This window comes from Rhagoletis pomonella, unplaced genomic scaffold (genome assembly GCF_013731165.1).
Source record: "Rhagoletis pomonella isolate Grant_MI unplaced genomic scaffold, Rhpom_1.0 Rhpom_scaffold_01898, whole genome shotgun sequence".
NCBI classification, from domain to species: Eukaryota; Metazoa; Arthropoda; class Insecta; order Diptera; family Tephritidae; genus Rhagoletis; species Rhagoletis pomonella.
The window spans coordinates 15,428-36,477 of NW_023460452.1; the positions used below are offsets into that span (position 1 = coordinate 15,428).

Here is a 21,050-nt window from a genome sequence, read left to right on the forward strand (position 1 = left end):
TTTTTTGAGTCCGATCACTGCTTGTAACTTCATTCTCTACACAACTCTCCAAAAATCGCTCTCATTTACAGGATTTTAGAGTACGGGATCTTTCTTTCTGTAACTTCCTGCAAGTTCGGGTAAAAACCTGTAAGTTCATGGAGTACTGGATGAGAGCTAATGAGGAGAAAGTAGCTGTCTGGTAGAAAATTAGAGCGTATTTGTTTGGATAACCGTTTTCTTGATGGTATCATACTAAAGTTCATAAAGAATCAAAAAAATTAAAGTAAATCATTCATTTCCCAGAGACTCAGACGATGGTGGGCGAATTATTTGAGTCGTCGACATTCGTCACTTATTTTTCGTGATACAACGTCAAAAACCAAAACCCCGTTGCTTTTTAATTTCTACATTTTGAATTGATGTAGAAATTTCTAAATGAACAGCTGGTTGGGGAGTTCTACTCTATGTGATTATTTAAAATGTATTTTATTTATTTTCTTACTCGTAATTACATATGTATGTCTAAGGTAATAAAACTACTTATTTATTGCCGCAGTAGTGGTTTATAACTTAAAAATAACATAAATTATCTCCAACTGTGGTTCATCTATTTCTCCGCCATTGAGATAGTTGTTTCAAGATCATTTTTCAGCTCATCCATTGGAATTGGTGTTTTCAATGGTAGCTCTTCCATTTCGACGGATAAGCGTTTCCCAAGAAAACGTCTTATGAATGGCGAGTAAAGATGTGGATTGAATTTCTCCTCCTCATCGCGACGCCAAATATAGCTGAGCGGAATGGCTAATAACCAAACGAGTAGAACTCCAATTACCTTATACCAATAAAAGGATATCTCATAAATGGAAAATTCTCGATTGCTACCAAAAGCTGTCGTGACTTTGGGCTCTTCGATATGCTGAGGGAGCATTTGTAGTGCAAGGTCGTTCGTGGTGGAACTGGAGAGAATAAAAATAAGATATTGAAATAAAAAAAAAATTGGTACTACCCATAGTAATTGTAGAATTCCGTAGATTAATGGCTATCGACCAGTTTAGAAAAAGTAGCCCGGAAAATATCTGAGGATCGGTTTGTATGCAAGTATGTACATATAACTAGGGTTGAATCGAAGTAAGATGAACTTCGCTGCTAGTATTTTTGCGTAACTCGGAGTAATGTCGTCTACCCATAATCACATATCTAGATTACGTTCTGTTTAGTACAAGAAACTCCTCACCCAACCAGGTACATAGCCTCTGAAGCAGAAAATGCGAGCTAAAATATATCATGTTGTAAGAGACGTAAGGCCCATTTGGAGAGGCTTGGACGTACTTACGTCTGACCAAATGACGTAAAAGGAGCGAAGATTTTCATATGATTTATACAGAGAAATGTGAGGTTAAAATCAGCGACGACCATAGAGAGAGTGCATATTTAAAAACATAAAAAGTTCTTCAACTACAAAAACCGGTCTCGAAATCTGAAAATTGCTGTCTGCCTTCCTGATCTAAGAAAGTACTTGCAAAAAGAACGATGTTCGGAATCAATTGAGCATTATTTTTTGCAGCTGCTTAGATTTCACTAGTGATATCGGTGACTTTTGATCATAAGATACCCGATGCACCATCCAGTTTCCATTAAACTCGAGCCTAGACATATTCCGAAGAGATAGACGCGATTTCATGATATTTTAAGACTAGATCAGCTGATTTCGCGAGCGCTAAGTTGGGACTCGTGCCACTTCGCTAATTATCCATTCTACTTTGCTTAATGTAAAAGATGTCTACGCGATAACGATCGAAAGTTTAACACCATATCGGAGTGTTATATTCTCTGATCTTTACTCCACATATATACTTTTTTCATAAATATACTAAACTTACATAGATTCCATCACCACTTGTAGATTGTGTGCCGCACATCCCTCAATACTGCTGGATAATGGCTTATATTGTACGGCACCTTCTTTGGCACGCATTTGACCAATTATAATAATCCAAAACATGCCTACTACACTGAATATAATCGAAGCCACCGCCACCTTTGACATCGGAAAAACATACGATCATATAAGATTCTCATTCCATTAAGTGACATTTACACGTAGCAACAACTCACCTTGCCATTGGTGCGTGGCACCAGCATACCCAACAGAAAAACGCCTACCACAGATCCGGTGTTGATGCCAGTGCTGGTTATGACCAGTTGCATGATTGAGTCGAAATGTTCCACCACCGCGCCGCCAGCCACACAATAGCAACCCATTGCCACAATAATTAATTTCATTATGAAATTGGCGCGCGCCTCTGTGTGGTACTCCTTCATGCGCGGACGGATATAATCGAAATAAACTACACCAGCCATGGAATTTAGCGTGGCAGACATGGAGCTGAGCGCAGCGCTAAAGACGCAGGAAATGAAGAGGCCGGGCATGCCCATTAGGTGACCCATGATGTCCTGCACAAAGAATGGCACCATTTTATCCGGCTTGTTGACCAGCTAATGAAAGAGGAGAGGAGCAAGCTAGAGGTCAAACGAATATATGTATATGTACATTAGGGTGGTACTCAAATGTAGGAAACAAATTTTTACATCAGACTACCTAAGCCTCAATCCCTGCGTCCATGCAACTATAGACGAAGAAATCACATATAAATTTTGGCCCCGATGGGGGTCGGTTTAGGCGTGGCACACAGGGGTCAGGGGTCAAAAAAATCAGATTACCCTATGAATCCGTCTTAACCGACTCCAATCGGAACTAAAATTTATATGTGATAACCTAGACTTTAGTAGTATCGATTTTGGGCATTGAATGAAAAAAAAAATTAATTTTTGAGCCCTTAGATGCAACTGGTCTTTGACCCCACACGCCTTAAACGACTCCAATCGGACCAAAATTTATATGTGATATCTTCGAGTACGGTAGTATCGATTTTGGGTATAAGTTGGCAAACAAATTTATTTTAATTTTTTGAGTCTCTATAGAGGAGTCTCAATTTTTGCCCCTGTGCGATACGACTTAACCATTTCCAATCGGGACCAAAATTTGTATGTGATATCTGTGACCGTGGTATTACCGATTGAAGGGGTGAGACTGAGAAAAATCGCTCATTTGATTTTAAGGACCACCCTAATGTATATATATAGTTGTATGAAAGACAGGAGTGAAGAAAAGTACTATACATACGCCTGCTTTGATTGGGTCACAGTCATGGTAGTAAGCGTACATCACAATGCCGATGAAACAGTTCCAGCCCATCACAAGAATAAAGCCAATGCCAGCTATCCAAAGTGCTCTACACGTAAATGATGAGACATTTAAGAATTATCAATTAGAAACCTTTTGTTTCTTACCTTTGCGCATGCTTCAAAGATGGCAAGGAGACGATTCGTTGGACGCAACTCTGATTAAGGCCAATATGACCGGTCCACATCATGGTGCCGCATATGAATGAATTCCAGAATGTGATGCGTACGCGTGGATCCAAAGAGAGGCTGTGGAAAGGTGAGAAATAGAGTATAAAAATACTGGATGCACCAGAGTTCTAAGGGCACAATAGACCCAAGGTCGCAGTGAACATTCTCTATCAAACCTATGATATTAGGCCTCCGCACACTGATGCGGAATCCTACTCATATCAACGCTTTCATCTTCGTCTAGTTGTTTACCTTTATTGAGTATGTATGCTCTTTCATATTTCTCATTTGCCTACTTTGATACTTACTTTACATCCATGCGTCCACCTTCTGAGGCATATTCAAAAACTTTGGTCAGTCCTCCGGTTTTAAAGGTGCCCAAAATGCCCACTAACACCACAGATGAGAGCATAATGCCGCCTTGTAGCACATCAGTCCATACAACGGCTTTAATGCCACCCTAAAAGTAATGATTAAATGTAAGGCAGGAAATTGGCAAAGCATTATTTTGAAGATCGGCAGCATTAACAGTTAACTTTACTTACTAGCATTGTGTAAAAAACACATATCGAGCACACAACTGCATTGACAACATGAATATTCATTCCAGTCACTATAAAGGAACAAAAAATTTTAACTTAAAAAAAGCAAGCAAGATACACAAGATACGGTGGCGAGAACGTAAATAGGGAAGAGGCATTTTATCAAGCTTTTTTGCAGTATAGAGTTTTACAATTTTAGTATAACAAAGTGCAATTTATATTTTCGCCACTGTACATCCATACAAATTATATATGTACATATATGCATTTGTCGGTCCATGTGAATTCGACCAATGGTTGGAATCGACCATTTTTGATTTCGATGAACTTAAGCTAGAACTTTTATTTTATCATATAACCAAGAGTTCTGCAAAAAAAAAATGTTTTTTCCGAAAGTTCAAAATTTCACTAGTGTAAGTTTATTTTTTAAATATTTCAAAGACTATTATAAATACAACAATGGTTTTAAAAGTGATATTTGGGACTATATGTATCAATATATATTAAAAAAAAACGTATATAATTTTTTGGCTAATCTTTTTTATACAATACCTCTTACTGATCTTAAAAGATCAAGGTGGTATTTTACGTTATGAATTTCTGAACTTTGAAAACAAATTATAAATTAAAAAGAAATCAGAATTATATGAAAATTGTTTAGCAAAACTAAATTTGTTCAAAGTTAAAAAATTGCTATCTTAAAAAAAACACCTACTTGAAAATTTCAGCATCTTTTAGGATCAGTCGGAGGTATTGTATAAAAAGACTGTGCCAAAAATGTTAATGAGTTTTTGCTTTTTCGATTTTTTCAATTTCAAAATTCTAAAATTTTTTTATTTTTCGATTTTTTTTTAATTTTGTTTATAGCCCTCAATATCCCCAAAATTGTGAAAGTTAGAATTTTGCATAACTTTAGAAAATTCATTCTAGCCAAAAACCAACCATTGGCCGATTTGACATGTACCTATACATACATATGTATGTAGAAATGCATAAAAAACTAAACATTTTCTAAGCACCTTGAGTGAAAGCCATTGATGGAATGAAAATAACGACGGGCAGCAGGAGGAAAGCATTCAAAATGAATGTACAGGTGACTAGCTGTCGAGTGAGTTTGTTGTAACGCTTCTCTAAATACTGTAAAAATATATACATACAAATATTAGCATAAAAAATTGTGTTTAAAATGATGTCAATATGAGAATAGTAATACATAATTTATGTATGGATAGATTTCAGGATAGGACAGGTTACGTACAAGGTATTTAAAAATGAAAAAAATATAAAAATAAATTGGGTAAATAGTAAAAAAATGGGTATATCGATCGTAGATCCTAGGCAAGCAAACCTAATATGCGCACAACTTCTACTGGATCAAGTATTCATTATATGGGAAGTGGGTGAAATTTTAGTACGATTTCAAAAATTTTCAACGAATTCCTATTTTGTACCAAGTGCAATAACTGTACCGAGTTTGGTAGAAATTGATGAACCGGTTATCGAGATGCATATACATATATACCCATGATTAAATAATAAAAAGTTTGCTCAGAAAACAGTTTTCCCGCTCCCTATTGACAAAATCGGCTCCCTCAACGAGGCACTGTGTGTGGGCGATACCACGCCCGTTTTCCAAAAAATTATGATTTACTGCAAAAACATCGATTTTGAGTGAAAGGGCGTCGGTAGTCACTAATTTATCGCAGTTTTCGTATATCTGTAAATTACCGTTATATGAGAGGTGGGCGTGGTTATTATGCGATTTCAAACATTTTCAACAATTGTTGGTCAAGCGGCTACTGAGATACAGAATTTTTTCATAATTGTATTATTTTATGTAAAAATTCATCGCATTCCAACTTCCAACAATTTGGATCCGGTTTTGGCGGAAAATACCGCTATATGGAAGTTATGCGTGGTTACCACCTGATTCAATACCGTTTCGTTTTTTGCTCAAGTTATTGTGTATACGGATCGACTTCTCTCTTTATTCTGACAGTAAGCAGTTATCTGCCAATGACCGCCTTGGCCTCAGGGGCTTGATTGGCTTTGTCCTTACTGAATGCTTCTTGAAATGAGACAATGATTTTTGGAAGGGTGTTAACGCTGCGTTGGGAGTGCGGGCGTGGCGTGATAAAATCTCGGTCAGACGGAGGACTTTTGATTTTACAGGACATTTTACAGTGATACAACTTTTGAAAATCTGTTTTAAGGCCTTGCCTGCTGCGAGGTTGAGCTTCAGGGGCAAGAATGTGTAGAAATAGTTTGCGGTTGCTATTCCGTATTTTCCATGTGACTCTATGTTGCCACCACCTCCGCGGAAGGGGGCTGGTCTTGTGGTTTACGGTGGAAAACGGAGAGGAACAGCAGCAAGTGTTATGAAAGAGAGAATCAGCTTTTTGAGTAAATCTCTCCTTGTGGGAATAACACTGTCAAAGCGGGCCCTTAACCCATCCTTATTTATTTTTGATGGTAGGAATCGATTGATCTTACTATATTTTAAACTGGATGGACAAACGAAAACTTGGCAATGTAATATGGATAGGAAAAGAAGAATCCGAATAAAAAGAAGAAGGAGGAATAAGTTAAAAACATTACCTCGTAGCAGTTGGATATATTATTCTCGTAGAATACTGGCGTTATAACGTAGCATATCAATGGCGCTACCACGAACATGGAAAGCATGAGAAATATTTGATTGATGCCAAATGCATAGTTCTCGGCTGGAACTGATGTTATGGATAAGGCAGACAGTTGACTGCAAAGAGAGAAAATGCAAAAGAAAGTTAAAATTTTTTCAACATGTGCACACAGTTCAAAGTAAGATTAACGTTTTAAATACAAGCTGGTAAATATTTATAGTTCATTTCCACCAGGCTTTAACTGCAGTTTATGCCTATTTTAAAAAGGAGATTACAACTCGAACGGGGTAATTGCGCTAATAATAAGTAAAATTAAATTAAGGCAAAAGAGCAAAAGTAAGAAATTAATTGGAACTTATCTGAGCACTTAACTGCAGTGAAGCTCTTGGTGGAAATGGGCTATTACCTAGAACCTGTGCTGGATCTCCGGCAAAGTCTAAAATATGTGTACATTATTAAGTACGCTTTAGTAACCTGAATTGTCCCATAAAATATTACATTTTTTAAACAATAACGTTTTCCATGATCTTAAAGAAATGCATAGCTCTCAAACATACCTTTCAATGAGGATACACATCCAAAAATTGGGTCATAAATAAACTAATTATGAAAAAAAGAGTTTGATGTTTTGTAGCCAGTGGCTAGGGTGATCTTTTTTGTATGGATCTTATATACATTTCAATTAATATCACAAGTTTACAGCCAATAAAGTTCACGAAAAATTGGCGACGCACCCCTTTTTAAAAATAGTTATTTACAAATATTTCCTTTCTGTCATTCATTTTTCATCACATCGACACATTATTAAACAAAAGGTCAATTGTCGAGGTAGTTAATACCTGAATGATCCGTCAAACGAAGTGTTATGTGTATAAAATTAAAAGTTTTTAAATTCACTACCTAATATTCCCAACTTACACTTTTTTAAAGTATAAGTTCTCGAGGTATTGTGACACAAATTGGTTTTTGTAAGAATTGAAAAATTTGCAATTCGTTAGAAAACAGGAATTCGCCCCATATACTTAGTAGAAAAAAAATTATTTTGAGCATTCCTTGTATCGACTGTTATTCTTATATTGGCTTCCGCAAAACAACACAACAATTTCACGATTTCACCAGTGAATTTTGTTAACTAAAGTAAGATATTAAATGTTTTATTTGAAAATTTGTCTTTGTCTTTATGTTTGTTTTAATGATCCACATTATTTTAATCTTAATTTTATTTTTCTTCCATCTTAACCTTAATCTAAATCTTAATCTTAATCTCAATTGGAATCTTAATTTTATCTTCATCTTAATATCAATCTTAATCTTAATTTCAATTTCAAGCTCAATCTTAATTTGGTCTGGTTCAGTTATTCAAGTTTTTCGTAATTCAACCTTTGAACAAAGTAAAGAACAACATCGAAAATCTCATTATTACGATTCCGTTGAAACTTAAAAAAGTATTTTTATGCGAATTTTGTAAACTTAAGCCGTTCTGTCATTTGAGGGGATTTAAAAAAAAAAAACTCTAAGAAACTATTTTTATTCATAAAAAACTCCATTTTTGGGGGTATTTTCAAATCGCTCCAGCTTACGTAAATCTTAATATTTTTCCGAAATATTTTGGTGGGCGTCTAAATATATATTAGATTGTATAATTCCAATGGAAACACAGTACAGATTTGTTTTTTTGTATTTGGAGTGATGCAGTCTAAAGTACATATGTATGTGTATGTAGAACAATCTATATTCTCAAACTAACCTCGCGATCAAGGATATAGCAATAGGTATGGTTTTCATCCGTTTGCCTCCCATCAGATACTCATCGGTAGTGTTTTTCGATTTCGAAAAGAATCCGAAGTATACACCAACTGCAGCTGAGGCGACCAACATTAACACGAAGACAATATAATCCGCGGTGCCGAATACAAAACTACGCCCAGCCGGCAAAGAGGCAACAGTTGTTGTATCCAAGATGCTTGCCATTACAGCAGCAATTGTAGTAGAAGTGTTAGTAGTCGTCATTTTTGTAAGATTTTTACTTTGTATAATTTCGAAAACTAAACACAATTTGTAAATTTCTTCGTGCAGTTAATCCTTGTACCCACAACACACAATATCCTTTATTTGTACGCGTTCGCCTACATTCCTGCTTTAACTTTTGTGTACGCGCGCGCGTGTGTCCGAGTTTAGTAAGATTCACTTTCACTGCGCTACGTTTCTGCTCGCTGCTCAGACGTGTTTAGTCGCGATTCCGAACAGCTAAAATATACTCAAGTATGCTATGTAGGAGGATTTCTTTAAATACTTGATAACTGCACAGCTTATCTGATTAAAATGGATTCTTATCTTACTAAATCCTTGGGTATAAGCAGATATACATATGTAAGTATATACGTACATAAGTACTTATGCATATGTGCATACATATGTATGTATGTATGTAGTCTTATCTAGGAAAGCCGAAATTTCATATTTATGTACTAAATACATAGATACTAATGTACTTCACATAGTATGTGGAAAAAAAAAAAATAGGGGTCTTCCCTTACACTCGTAAAAACCTCGTAAAGCGCGTAAATTTACGAGCCACGTAAAAGAACTTTCGAAATTTGTTTGGAGCTCTATTAACGAGCCCCTCGTAAATTTACGAGGCAAATTTTTGATGCGCAACTTCAGTGTTGCCGAGGAGCCGAAATTTTTATACTAAAACGTATGATAAAATAATGAAAATAAATGAAAAGCATAATACGCGAATAAAATGAATGAATTTCAGCCACTAACTCTATTGACTTAGGTTTTCTGCTAATTTGCGGCACTTTTAATTGTATTTTAGCCAAGAGTGATAGAGACAAGATGGCGGGATGTTATGGAAAATACTACGAAACAAAAATTGCTTCACAAAATCCTGGTTGATTTGTCAAGCAGTCACTTTATGCACCTACTTACACCATTTCGCAAAGGGGGCGTTCCCATAAAAGCCCCGTAAACTTACGAGTTTTACACAGTTTAAGTTTAAGGGAATCCCCTTAATAAATTTATATCTACATTCGTGTGTACTAGAACATAAGTAGTGAGTTTTCTCCACGGTATGCATACCCACAAATTTTTCAAAATGTATTGAATTCGCTCGAATCTGACCATGTATTTGTTAAATTTGGATTTTTTTTTAGAAGTTTATTGAGTTTGGTCGAATATAATCTAGACTTTTTAAGTTTTTTTTTTTACTCATTTGAATTATCATTAAAAATTTATCTGCCATTTTGAATTTTAACAATTCATGGTAAGACCCCCCAAAAAAACTCAGAGTAACAAGTTTCGAGCGAATACAATACATTTTTAAAACTGTGTCCGTTATATTGGATTTCAAAAAAATGCACTTATCATTTAATAGTAATAGTTTTTACACAATTTTCAAGAATATCACCGATTTTTTTACCTGCACCAATTTTGGAGAGAAGAAAAAAAATCAAGAGTGTATGAGTGTAGAATTTCGCCAAAGAAAATTTGTATGTATGAACTTAAGGCAACATTCCACTTTTTGAGTTCCTCGACATTTGAGCTATTTAAATATTGCCTTAGAATTATTTGAATTTGGCGAGAGTTTAATAAAAGTTTTTTTTTTGTCATTGTTGCTTCTACACATAAAATCCTTTTCTTAATTTAATATTTTGTGACCACATTTCTATTTAAAAGTGTTCCTCATTTGAAATTCTTGAATTCTTTGAATTCTATCTTCAGCAAAAGTCACAGAGTTACGGTGAGGTGTTGACTTCGGGGAATTCTATCCTCCGCATTTTCGAGACTTTAGAATTCCGTATTCGGTTACATTTTACGCACCCGGCAGCTAAAGCTCAACCGCAGTCACTAGATTGGGGCTTACGTTTCTACCGAAAAATGCAATCTTCTCTTTGCCCTCTACGCACAAACACTAAGAAGAGGGCGATGAGAGGGCAAACTTTTTTGTAAAAACGAAAATGCCATTATTTTAAATAAGATAAAATCTGACGAGCAACAAAGTGCAATGGTCGTAGGCATTTATTTTAATCCTCCTTCAGACACTTTTTAATATATAATAGATAAATGATACTACGTAGTACAAACATTTGTACATTAGGGCCGTACAAAAAAAAAAGTAAATTCAAAATTTTACTGCTCTCACTCCCTAGGACTTTTCTATTAAAAAAAAAAACATAAACCCCAGTCTTTTATTTTGAAATCAAAAATATATTAAGTGTTCGCTCAAAGCGTTAAAAATTTTCCATGTATTTTATATGAAAAAAAGAATACCCAATTGTTTAAAAATTTTTTAATACTAACGAACTTTTATGGGTCCCTCCATTGCAATTTTTTGGGTTTTCGCGTGACTTATGAAAAAGTTACTATTAAAAATCTGTTAAATAAACAATTGGGTACTATTATTGGAAATCTCCTGAAGAGGAACAGAGTTTTCCGATCGAAAATTTTTGATTTTCAAGAGTTCTATACCAATTCTACGGAAAATTGTTTTTTTTTCCATATAAAATACATACACATATACATGGAAAACTTTGAGCGACCTCTAAATATTTTTGGATTACAAAATAAAAGAAAGGGGTACATTTTTTCGGTATAGAACAATCCTATGGCGTAAAAGTATTAAAATTCCGACTTTACTTTTTCGAATTCTTTTTTGGACCACCTTAATGTAGATACGTACGCATGTAGGTACACACCGGTGAACTTTTTAAGCTGGTAAGTAATAATGTTGGTGAACGGGTTTATCAAAGTGTAAAAGATTAACACCCCCACAACATGTGAAAATCTAATAAATATTTACTCTGCTATTAATTTTAGTTGACAAAAGTGTCAAGGCACACTGAACTTGGTTTTAAGTGTAGCCAGATTATGATATGTTCTTTTTCGGACCATGTTGCCTTTTCGGAATTCAAACAAAGTAAAATTATAGGAAGAAGACTGCTGAACGTTTATTTTGAGTTCTCTTCTCCAAACGTTAAAGGGTTTACTGCTGACAGTATCAAAATAACGTACGAAAAAAAAACGAACAATAGCGTTGAAAAGCAAAAAAGGGGCTGTAAAGTAAAAATCCTTAGTTTAGGTTTAAACAACTTAAGAGTATAATTCTCCTCACACATAGGCCAAGAATATTAGCCTAACCATTTAAAGCCCTTTTAACTAAACTGCAGAGCATAGATGACCGTTTTCTGTTATAGGAGGGCAAATGGGGCTTTCGCACGAGGCGATTTTTCAGACATCTTTTGCGTTCAACTCACGCAGGGTTGCACGAAAAAAAAAATTTAATGGCTAAAAATATCAAAATATTAAAATATTTGCCATACAAAGGCGTTTGCATCGTTTAACTTTGCATTCTACTTTTGGTTGAACGGCCTTTCAACTAATCGCTTTCATCAAAGTTGGTCGCCAGCCAACATCTAGCCATTCAACTTCTTTTTCGTGCAACCCTGCGTGAGTTGAACGCAAAAGTTGCCTGAAAAATCGCCTCGTGCGAAAGCCCCATAAGAATCCTTGCTGTTTCACAGGATGAAAAGTTTTCCCGTACATTGGCTAAGTGCCACCCCGAGCAATTTCTTCAAAGGACCACTTACATAATTTTGCGTTATTTGTAAGCATAAAACTCCATCTTTAATTTAGCCATCTGAACGGTAAATTCGTATAACATAAACATTGGGCCAAAGCTGACCAGACATACAGGATTTCTAAATATTTCCCTTTTTTGTATAAGGTCAATTTTTTTCAGATGCATTGATTATCATGAAATGAATACGCATTATGAATTTTAACCAGAACCTCAGCGCCACCCAGCGAGTCCATTTTTCGCAAGCGTGTTTTTCATCATATTGGTAGCACACATTTTTAATTCGAATGAAATCGGTTCGCGAATACGACATTTATGAATAACTCGATTCCAGCGCCAACTAGTGAGTTTTCCTGAGCCTATAATACAAGGAATAAATATATGCAAGCTATAATCTCCAAACATTTGACCCAGTGCTTTTTGAGTTGAGTCCGAACTATGAAAACGGCTACCATTATACATATCTATACTAATATACATATATTTTGAAAGCCGATTTTTTTTGTGTTCGCAAAGCTCGAGAATGCCTGAACCGATTTTTTTTAAAATTTCGGACACCTGTCGCTCACGTCCCAAGGATGGTTATAGGTTAGAAAAAATTTCGATATGTAAAGGGGGCGTGGCACCTCTCATACAAACCGAATTTTTCATACTACATATATCTGGAAGTGTTCAAGGTAGAGCACTGGAACTTACTCGCATACTCTTGAAGCAAATTTCAGCCTATTGGAAAAACCAAATACCAAAAGACCAAATTTTTCATACAATGAAACATTTATGTACACTAGACTGTACCGAAAAAAAATCGCCGTACATCCTAGTAAGGCGGTACGGTCTAATGTACATCAGTGGCATAAAACAACTTCAGTGCATTTAGAAAGTTTGCCTTTGGATTAAAAAATAATAAGTTTCCCTTCAAAAATTGTATACATATTTTTATAAAGATTCTATTAAAAATGCCACTTGTACTCCACACAGCAGTAACCTCGAAAGTAGGCCAAACCCGAATTTTTAGGTTAGTATGTATATTTAAAGAGCCTGATGTAATAGGGCAATTTTGAATTCAAATTCGAATTTAGCGACCCAAAATATGAAATGGCTAGCCTTAAAGCAGATGAAATTTCCATGTTGGATAGTGTCATTAGACGGTGCCTAAAGAGGTTGATTTATTTTTAATTGGAACATTTTTTTTATTTGTACTTCTTCTTAATTACTATCAGCATTTACTACTACCTATTTTTTTTTAAATATTAATTGGCTTAAGTTCAGGCAACTCCTCCGTTTGTGTCAATTCATATTTGACGAATGGATGCACCACAGGCGACAATAGTTTCAAATCCCATTTGTAATCCTTCTCAGCCGGCACAATATAACTGAGTGGTATTGCAACAAGAAAAACAATAAAATTGCCCACCATGACGTACCAATTGAAAGAGAGATCAAAAATGTTGAAACTGGTCGCAGTACTCGTTGATGGAGTTTCAGTCGCGGCAGTTGTGTAAAAAGATGTAGAATTGGACGAAAGTGTTGCGTTTGCTGTAGGACAATTTTCCACCGAGGTGGGTAAAGCACTATAGTGCAGACGACCCTGCGCGCCCATGACAATCACGAACATGGCGACCATGCTTGCGATGACAGACCAAAAGGCAGCCTGAAAATATACAAAATGCAGGTTTATTTTTTTTTTTCAAATGTTTGAAGCTACATACCCTGCCATGCGCCTGTGGCACCAACATGCCCAACAAATATACACCAAATACTGAACCCATTGTTACGCCACCTATTGAGTATATGACCTGTAATATTGAAGAGAATTTCTCCACAACCAATCCGCCAAAGATGCTATATGCGCCACAAAGGCATATAAAGGCGCGCATGATGAGATTAGCTTTCCTCTCGGTGTGCTTTACATGTGGCTTAATATAATCGAAATAGACTACGCCGGCTAATGCGTTGAGATTAGCCGACATTGTGCTTAGTGCGGCACTAAACACGCAGGAGATGAATACGCCTGGCACACCCTTGAGATGACCGGCAATGTCTTGCACAAAGAAAGGCATCATTTTGTCGGGTTTCTGCACGTAGCCTTGCTGCACTGGATCGCAGTCGTGATAGCGCGCATACATGACTAGAGCAAAAAAAAAGAGGAGAAGTACATACCAAGTTTGAACATTAAATAAAAAAAAAAAAAAAAAATTTTATTATAAATTTTTCTATTACTTATGCCCGTGAAGCAATTGAAAAACATTATCACTAAGAAACCAACGCCGAAAATGATGAGTGAATGTCGCGCATGGCTAAGTGATGGCAATGCCACAATACGTTGTACGCAACTCTGATTTAGTCCCACATAGGCAGTCCACAAAATAATGGCGCTGGTGGAGCAATTCCAAATAGTGGCGCGAGTGTGAATGTCAAAGGTGAAGCTGGAATTAGATAGTCAAATAGTTTTTTTTCTGTACATTACATATATCGTCACTAGACACGAAAACAGGCGCATAAAAAAACTTCAACAAAGAAAGACTCTTAACAAAGTTGACAGCGAAGAAAGACGCGTAAACTTATTTTCGCGGTCAACTATGTTTGCGGTTGTAATAGTATGTACATTCCGTAAAGAGTTATTTGAGAATGATGCTGAAGTGACAGTCCTTGGCCAGGTATAAATCGATGTTTACGCGTCTTTCTTCGTCTCAGTTTTTATGCGTCTTTTTTCGTAATTTTTTTTTAAGCGCGTCGTTTTTTTGCCGTCAAAACATTAGCGCGCCTTTATTCGTGTCGTGAATTGTATCTGTATATTTTTGAATGTTTTTAAGGGGCAGTGATGGGCAAAATTGTATTTACTTAATATTGATTATTAAAGGCAAAGTATTTAATCAAGTACCTACTAGTATGTAAGTATTTATTTCACTGGGCAACTACATTTTGAGGCAGAGTTTTCGAGTGATATTTGGGGATTAAAAGTTTGTTTAAAAATGCATTTTTTCCATTTTTTGAACTTTTGTAGTTGAATAATGATGCGACGCCAAGAACAAAAATTATATCGAGCCCTAAATGCGACATTTTTTTTTCAAAATTTTTGATGCAGAAATATATCTGGATGCGCTAGGAACATTTTTGCATCCAAAAGAAAAATTAAAAAAAAATGTCACTTACATATTTTTGGCGGTTAGGGCTCGATATGTTCCGCAAACATTAGGCTTACTTACAATCATACATACATTTTTTTTATACTTCTGAGAGGCGTATCGAGCTTCTAAAGGAGTACTAATACAAAATTTTAATGAATTTGATAAAAAAAACAAATTGCTATTTTTGAAAACATCTTTTAAAGGTTTATGTTTTTTACTCTGGAAGTCGAACGACGAATACATATTTCAGATTTAATTTTTTGCCAAAAGATTTCAAAAGATTCCATTCCTTGTCTATATCTTTCTACAAAAATTCAAAAAATTCCAAAAAAATACGATTTTTGACATTTTGAGATATGCATCTCAAAAAACCAGAGCTATTTGTATAATTTGAATGTCAGTATCTGATTCTAGGGAACAAATTATTTAAGAACTAGTGTAGAATTTCGTTGGGTTGTATTATTATATAGTCCCGAAATAGTAACGAAACCGCGAAAAGCTCCGAAAAATTCCGAGAAATCTCTGAAAAATATAACAGAAAAAATACCGAAAAGTCATGAATTATTTCTTCAAGATTCCAAAAAAATTCAAAAATTTCTTGAAAAAGTCCCGCGTTTACAAAACCACCAAGTAGGGAGGAAATGGTCCCAAAACTTTGAGAAGTCCCGACAAATCTACAAAAAAAAAAACTGAGAAAAATACTGAAAAAGGGCCCAAATTCTTAAAAAAACAACGAAAAATCCCACAAAAATAATAAATCTTAAGAAATTGAAAGAAAGTCTGGAAAGTTTTTGAGTTTCAAAATATCCCGAAAATGACATTTCATTTCATTATATGATCGATCTCTGAAAAGGTGAAAAAAAAGAAATAACCGATTATGTTTTCTTTTCGTGAACCGTTTAGCACTTACATATTTGGAAATTACTAAATACCTTAGTACTTAAGTATTTAGCCTCCAAGTTTTTATATGGCTACTTAGTATCCAACCAAGGTACTTTAAATACAAATTTTTTTATGTATGTCCATCACTGATATGAAAATAGATACATTATCATATTTTCGGACGTAACATTTGTATGTAACTTACTCGACACTCAAACGACCTCCTTCGGCTGCTATTCTCAACACTTCATTCACTCCGCCCACTTTTTTCGCACCCAAGACTCCTACCAGCATGACGGAACCGATCATAATGGCAGCCTGTACCACATCTGTCCAAACAACAGCTTTAATGCCACCCTATAAAAATATTCATAAATATTGTGAAATTCATGTTTCTGTATTAGAGATCGAGTCAATGACAAAAAAATAACTTTTTAAAACTGGATTTTTGGAATTTTTCTATAATTTATAATTACAAAAGTATTCAACGAAAACTTACCAACATTGTGTATATAACACAAATTGAGCAGATAACAGCATTTATTAAATGTATGTTAAGGCCAGTGACTGGAGAAAAATAAAAAGGTATGTAAGTGATAATAATTGAGGTATGTACATATGTATGTATGTCAGAATATCTGGCCTTTCGAGCTTAAAGTTTTGCATCATAATTATAAAAACGGATTAGTCGAAACTTCTGTTCCGGATGCCGGAAAATTAAAACAACAATTAAAAGACTATGTGAAAACAGACTTGAGGCTCAGTTATGCATACTTGGCATTGCATGAGAGTTGTCACATAAGCAGTCTGTTAAATGAGCTTCGGGTGTACGCGGTGACGCGGTTACTCAAAGCACCCAAAGCATTACATATATAGAAGTCTGTTGATTTTTGATTTCTAAGTAAAACGACATGCCATGCAGTGCAGTGCAAAGTATGCATAGCTGAGCCTTTAATGACAATTGTTTTCTATATGATACCGGTATTTTTTGTTAAACAACTTTGTCGTTAGAAATTTTCACATTCAATGCATAGTGGAAATGCGGCATTAGAAAAATTTTAATATTTACATATACATATGCATATAAGTACAAACCTTGTGAAAAAGCTAGAGAGGGTATGAATAAGATAACCGGCAGCATTAGAAACAAAGTAAACATAAAGCCAAAAGTCAGTAGTTGCCGTGTACCACGATTGAAGCGCAACTCCAAGTACTGAAAATATTCAAGAGAAATTATGTAGTATCTGCAATTTTCATATCTATCTATGTATGTATGTATCATAAAAATTAGGAAAAAATTTTATTGCCAAAAAGGCAAAGGTCTTTGTGGTGGTGGTTTTAAAATTTCGAGCATGCAGCTTTTTTGCTCGACTGGAGTCACGGCTTGTACTGGAACGACATATGTGTTCTAAGTTGCAGGATTTTTTTTAATTTTTTAATTTACATTGTGTATTATTTCGTCGATTGACGGTAACTGCAATACCACGCACTACATATAAGATAGTTCGAAAATTAAAAAAAAAAACACCAAACACCAAAAGTGTTTTCTTTAAAACTCTTGAATGATATCCTAATTACTTTATTTACCAGATACTTTCCTAAGGCACGCTGAATAAACATGTCCGGTCATGCCAACTAAGCGATTCCATAAGACAGAGTGCCCTTCAGGCGGAGGACCGTGGAATCCTCTCTTTGCCTAACCGAGAGGCGAGGAACTAAAGCTTCTCCTTGATGGTCACTTATCTTATAAACCTTCCCTTGGCTAGGCCTCCATTGGGGCAAGGTGCGAATGTTTCATTACCTTTTCCGACTTGCTGGATAATTGTCGCCTGTCATGTGCGGATAAACTTGTTGAAACCCTTTAACTACCCGCAACTGGATAATATCGTTCATACACAATTTTAAAAGGCTATGCCTGGTGCCTTGTTGGTTGAAGGCTCTGGAAAGAGCTCCCTTGTTTAACCAATGTAAGGACTTTAGGCCAATCAGTCTCTCATCGTTTTTGCTTTATATGAAAGAAGAATGAAAAAAGGGGATTTCTGCTTACGATACATGAACGTCTGTGGAGGCCGCACTGCATACAATGAGAATGTGGATAAAGGAAACATTTATTCATAAAGATTTTGCAGTAGGGCCCCTTCTCACCATCGAGTGCGAGCGTTTAACAACGTCTTGCCGGAAACAATAGTTAAATCACTATATAAGCTTGGGGTTGAAATCAACCTATTGAGGGTCCTATGCAACTGGCTTTGCGACAGAAATATTAAAGCTGAATGGCTCAGCGCCTGTTGGAAGCATAAGTCGAAACGAGATACCCCATAAGATGGGTTTAGTTCACCTCTGCTCTGGATAGTGGTCGTATAAGACTTGCTTGAGAGAGGCGCGGGGTTAGATTTCTGGACATCCCGTATAATCTCACACAAGCTAATCTAGACAGCGGCTACTAGCGGCCTCAGAGTCAATTCCAGCATATTTTTTTTAAATAGAGATTACAAGGTTCCAATGCAACATTTCGCATGACTGGATCCTGGGGAAACCTGATATTGAGGACAGAGTGAGAAAGGCATCAGTTATCTTATATTCCTGCGGAAGGGCTCCAGTAGCTCGTTTCTGTCACTCTTCTCTACCGATTATTTTTCTACTGGTAGAGAATATACGTCATCCTCTACTACTCATTAGCAGTAGAGAACAGGGCGGCGCATGATACAAAAAACAAGGTAGTTCCATTGTCACTTTTTCGTCGCCATATTAACAACCTGACAATTAAGCAGATTGTGACATTTCGTGCTACCATACGCAATATCTAAAATCCTTCAAATTTTCTTACTAATTTTTTGTCGATTTTAAAATCTTTGTTCTTAAGCATAGTATCTTATTCCTATTTCACGTGAAAAAGCTGTTAAATTGCATATACAATTTCTTTCTGTGAAATAAGTGTGGAATTCCACAACATTTCCTCAGCAAAGTAGTATTCTGTTCACGCTGTGAAAAAGCTTGCAACATTTTTGCAAAATGAAGCTAGCAACACAATTTTCATGACATATTTAAATACACATGTACATTTTAAATTGTGTGAAAATTGACTGTTTATAGTAATGTAATCCCTCAAGGTTTAGCTTAACATGGTTCTAAGGATACACCCTGTGATCATGTTACTTTCCAGAAGGTGTCGCGGCCGTTTTTCTGTACATATTTCCATTGGAAAAATGCCTCCTCTCAGTATTCAAGGTAAATCCAGAGGTATCTATGCGTCACCAGAATTTTAGTTTATATGGCTTATACCACTAGCTCTCGTAGCTGGCTACGAGATCCTTTTCATATAACCCCATTTTTCATAGGTTTTGGGTTGATTTCATTTACCTCTATTCCAAGTTCTATGGTGGCACGCTGTATTTTCCAATAAACCCATCCCCCTTATTCTAGAACCCGAATTTTCGTAATTCGTAATTCGTAGCTACGCTACGAAAAACGAAAAATACACATGCTGCAACCCTTGCGGAAACATGTGCAGCATTGCCAGCTATCAGTTGTTTTTCGAAGATAGCTGAATGAAGGAACACAAAGTGGAAAGGAATTTAAAAAAAAAACACTCATGTGCTTGTTTATTGTAAAATTGGTTAATTTTACATATTTCGGGGGAAATTATGGACTCTCATGTATTTGCAATTACATATAGCGGCAGAGTAAGCGGGCGCTATGACAATGGATTAACAAAGGTATGAGGAGCTGTCGGGCATAGTAACCATGGGCGCATCTATGTCAGCTTCTGGTTGAATAGTTGAACCACAAGCCAGAACTGCTCCTATGCCTGAAGCTCTGGTTCTCAATCCAATTAATGCAATAACAGCTTCTTCCAAGCCATTTAAAACATGCACTTTGTTAGGTCTACCACCTGTTGCACTTGCTTCTGCCTTCGGCCGCGCTTAGGGATTATAACCCTTACTAAGTAGAATTCTTCTTTCTGTGTTGCGGGGAAGAGGGGCTTCCACATGTCAAAGGTATACAACATTTATTGTGCATATCACTCCGGCTATGCCGTCCACAGTATTTTTGCGCAGAACCCACGTCGAAATTTGCCAAAAAGTGCATAGTGCAAACCGAGTTTATTAACAAGCTAGTGGTAGGAAATTTGAAACATTTATCTTAAACAAAATGTGGATCCTTTGATTACACGTGTATGTTAAAGTTTGGACACAACAACCATTTATGCGTTTGGACACAACAACCGAAAATCATTGTATATTAACTAAACCGGACCCAAGTTTCTCGATAAGGGGCAACAAATATTCTTTTTTTTCGTTTATATAAAGCAGTGGATAAAAATATTCGTATATGCGAAAGGCAAATTTATCTGTTTAAATAAACACCACCAATATTCTTGCAAACACACATCGATTTACATCTTTTATTTCGCCACCGACACAGAATTGTTTTCGTACAAAATTATGCAAAAAAGGTTACTCGTTCGTTTTTAGGCATGCCACTGTTACGAATTTCGAAAGTTCGAAAATACGATTCGGATTGCAGCATACTATTTCTACGATTCGTAGCAAAATCCGAATACGAAAGAGTTGCAGTATAGGGGTGCATTTTCCATGAGCTTGAGATTGACTTCATACACATATATATATCCATACCAAGTTCCAGAACTCTACCGTAAATACTTCCAGAGATATGCACTACGAAAAATTCGATTTGTATGGGAGGGTCCACACCCCCTTTAGATATCGGTTTTGTTTTAGCCTACAACCATTCTTGGAAGATTTGTGTCCGAAATTTCAAAAAAAAATCGGTATAGCCGGTATGGGCATTGTGACTCCTCAAGGGAAATTAACTAATGACTGCAAAAAATGAAATCAAATGTCGTAGTTGACCAAAA

General features: G+C 35.9%; 2 protein-coding genes across 4 annotated transcripts; both read right to left on the reverse strand.

The window, feature by feature from the left end:
- Positions 1-540: 540 nt before the first annotated feature.
- LOC118752840 (sodium-coupled monocarboxylate transporter 2-like) lies at positions 541-8,580 on the reverse strand. 3 transcript variants are annotated; one of them, XM_036487697.1, is made up of 12 exons: positions 8,328-8,580; positions 6,537-6,696; positions 4,958-5,075; positions 3,942-4,009; positions 3,705-3,856; positions 3,334-3,474; positions 3,167-3,275; positions 2,098-2,478; positions 1,863-2,020; positions 1,790-1,817; positions 1,147-1,161; positions 541-898 (listed from the first exon to the last, which is right to left on the reverse strand). In XM_036487697.1, the coding sequence occupies exons 1-12, from the start codon at positions 8,549-8,551 to the stop codon at positions 590-592; spliced, it is 1,863 nt and encodes a 620-aa protein (XP_036343590.1). In that variant the 5' UTR covers positions 8,552-8,580; the 3' UTR covers positions 541-589. The 3 variants fall into 3 exon arrangements, with proteins under 3 accessions (XP_036343590.1, XP_036343589.1, XP_036343588.1); XM_036487696.1 differs by lacking the exons at positions 1,147-1,161; positions 1,790-1,817 and adding an exon at positions 1,312-1,317 and having other exon boundaries at positions 541-938; XM_036487695.1 differs by lacking the exons at positions 1,147-1,161; positions 1,790-1,817 and having other exon boundaries at positions 541-938.
- A 4,824-nt stretch (positions 8,581-13,404) lies between these two features.
- On the reverse strand, positions 13,405-17,384 carry LOC118752841 (sodium-coupled monocarboxylate transporter 2-like; the record flags this gene model as incomplete). The annotated part of the gene is made up of 6 exons (XM_036487698.1): positions 13,405-13,812; positions 13,871-14,289; positions 14,382-14,587; positions 16,377-16,528; positions 16,671-16,738; positions 17,267-17,384. Coding segments are annotated over 6 exons (1,371 nt in total), but the record flags the coding sequence as incomplete, so codon positions are not given.
- Positions 17,385-21,050: the final 3,666 nt, after the last annotated feature.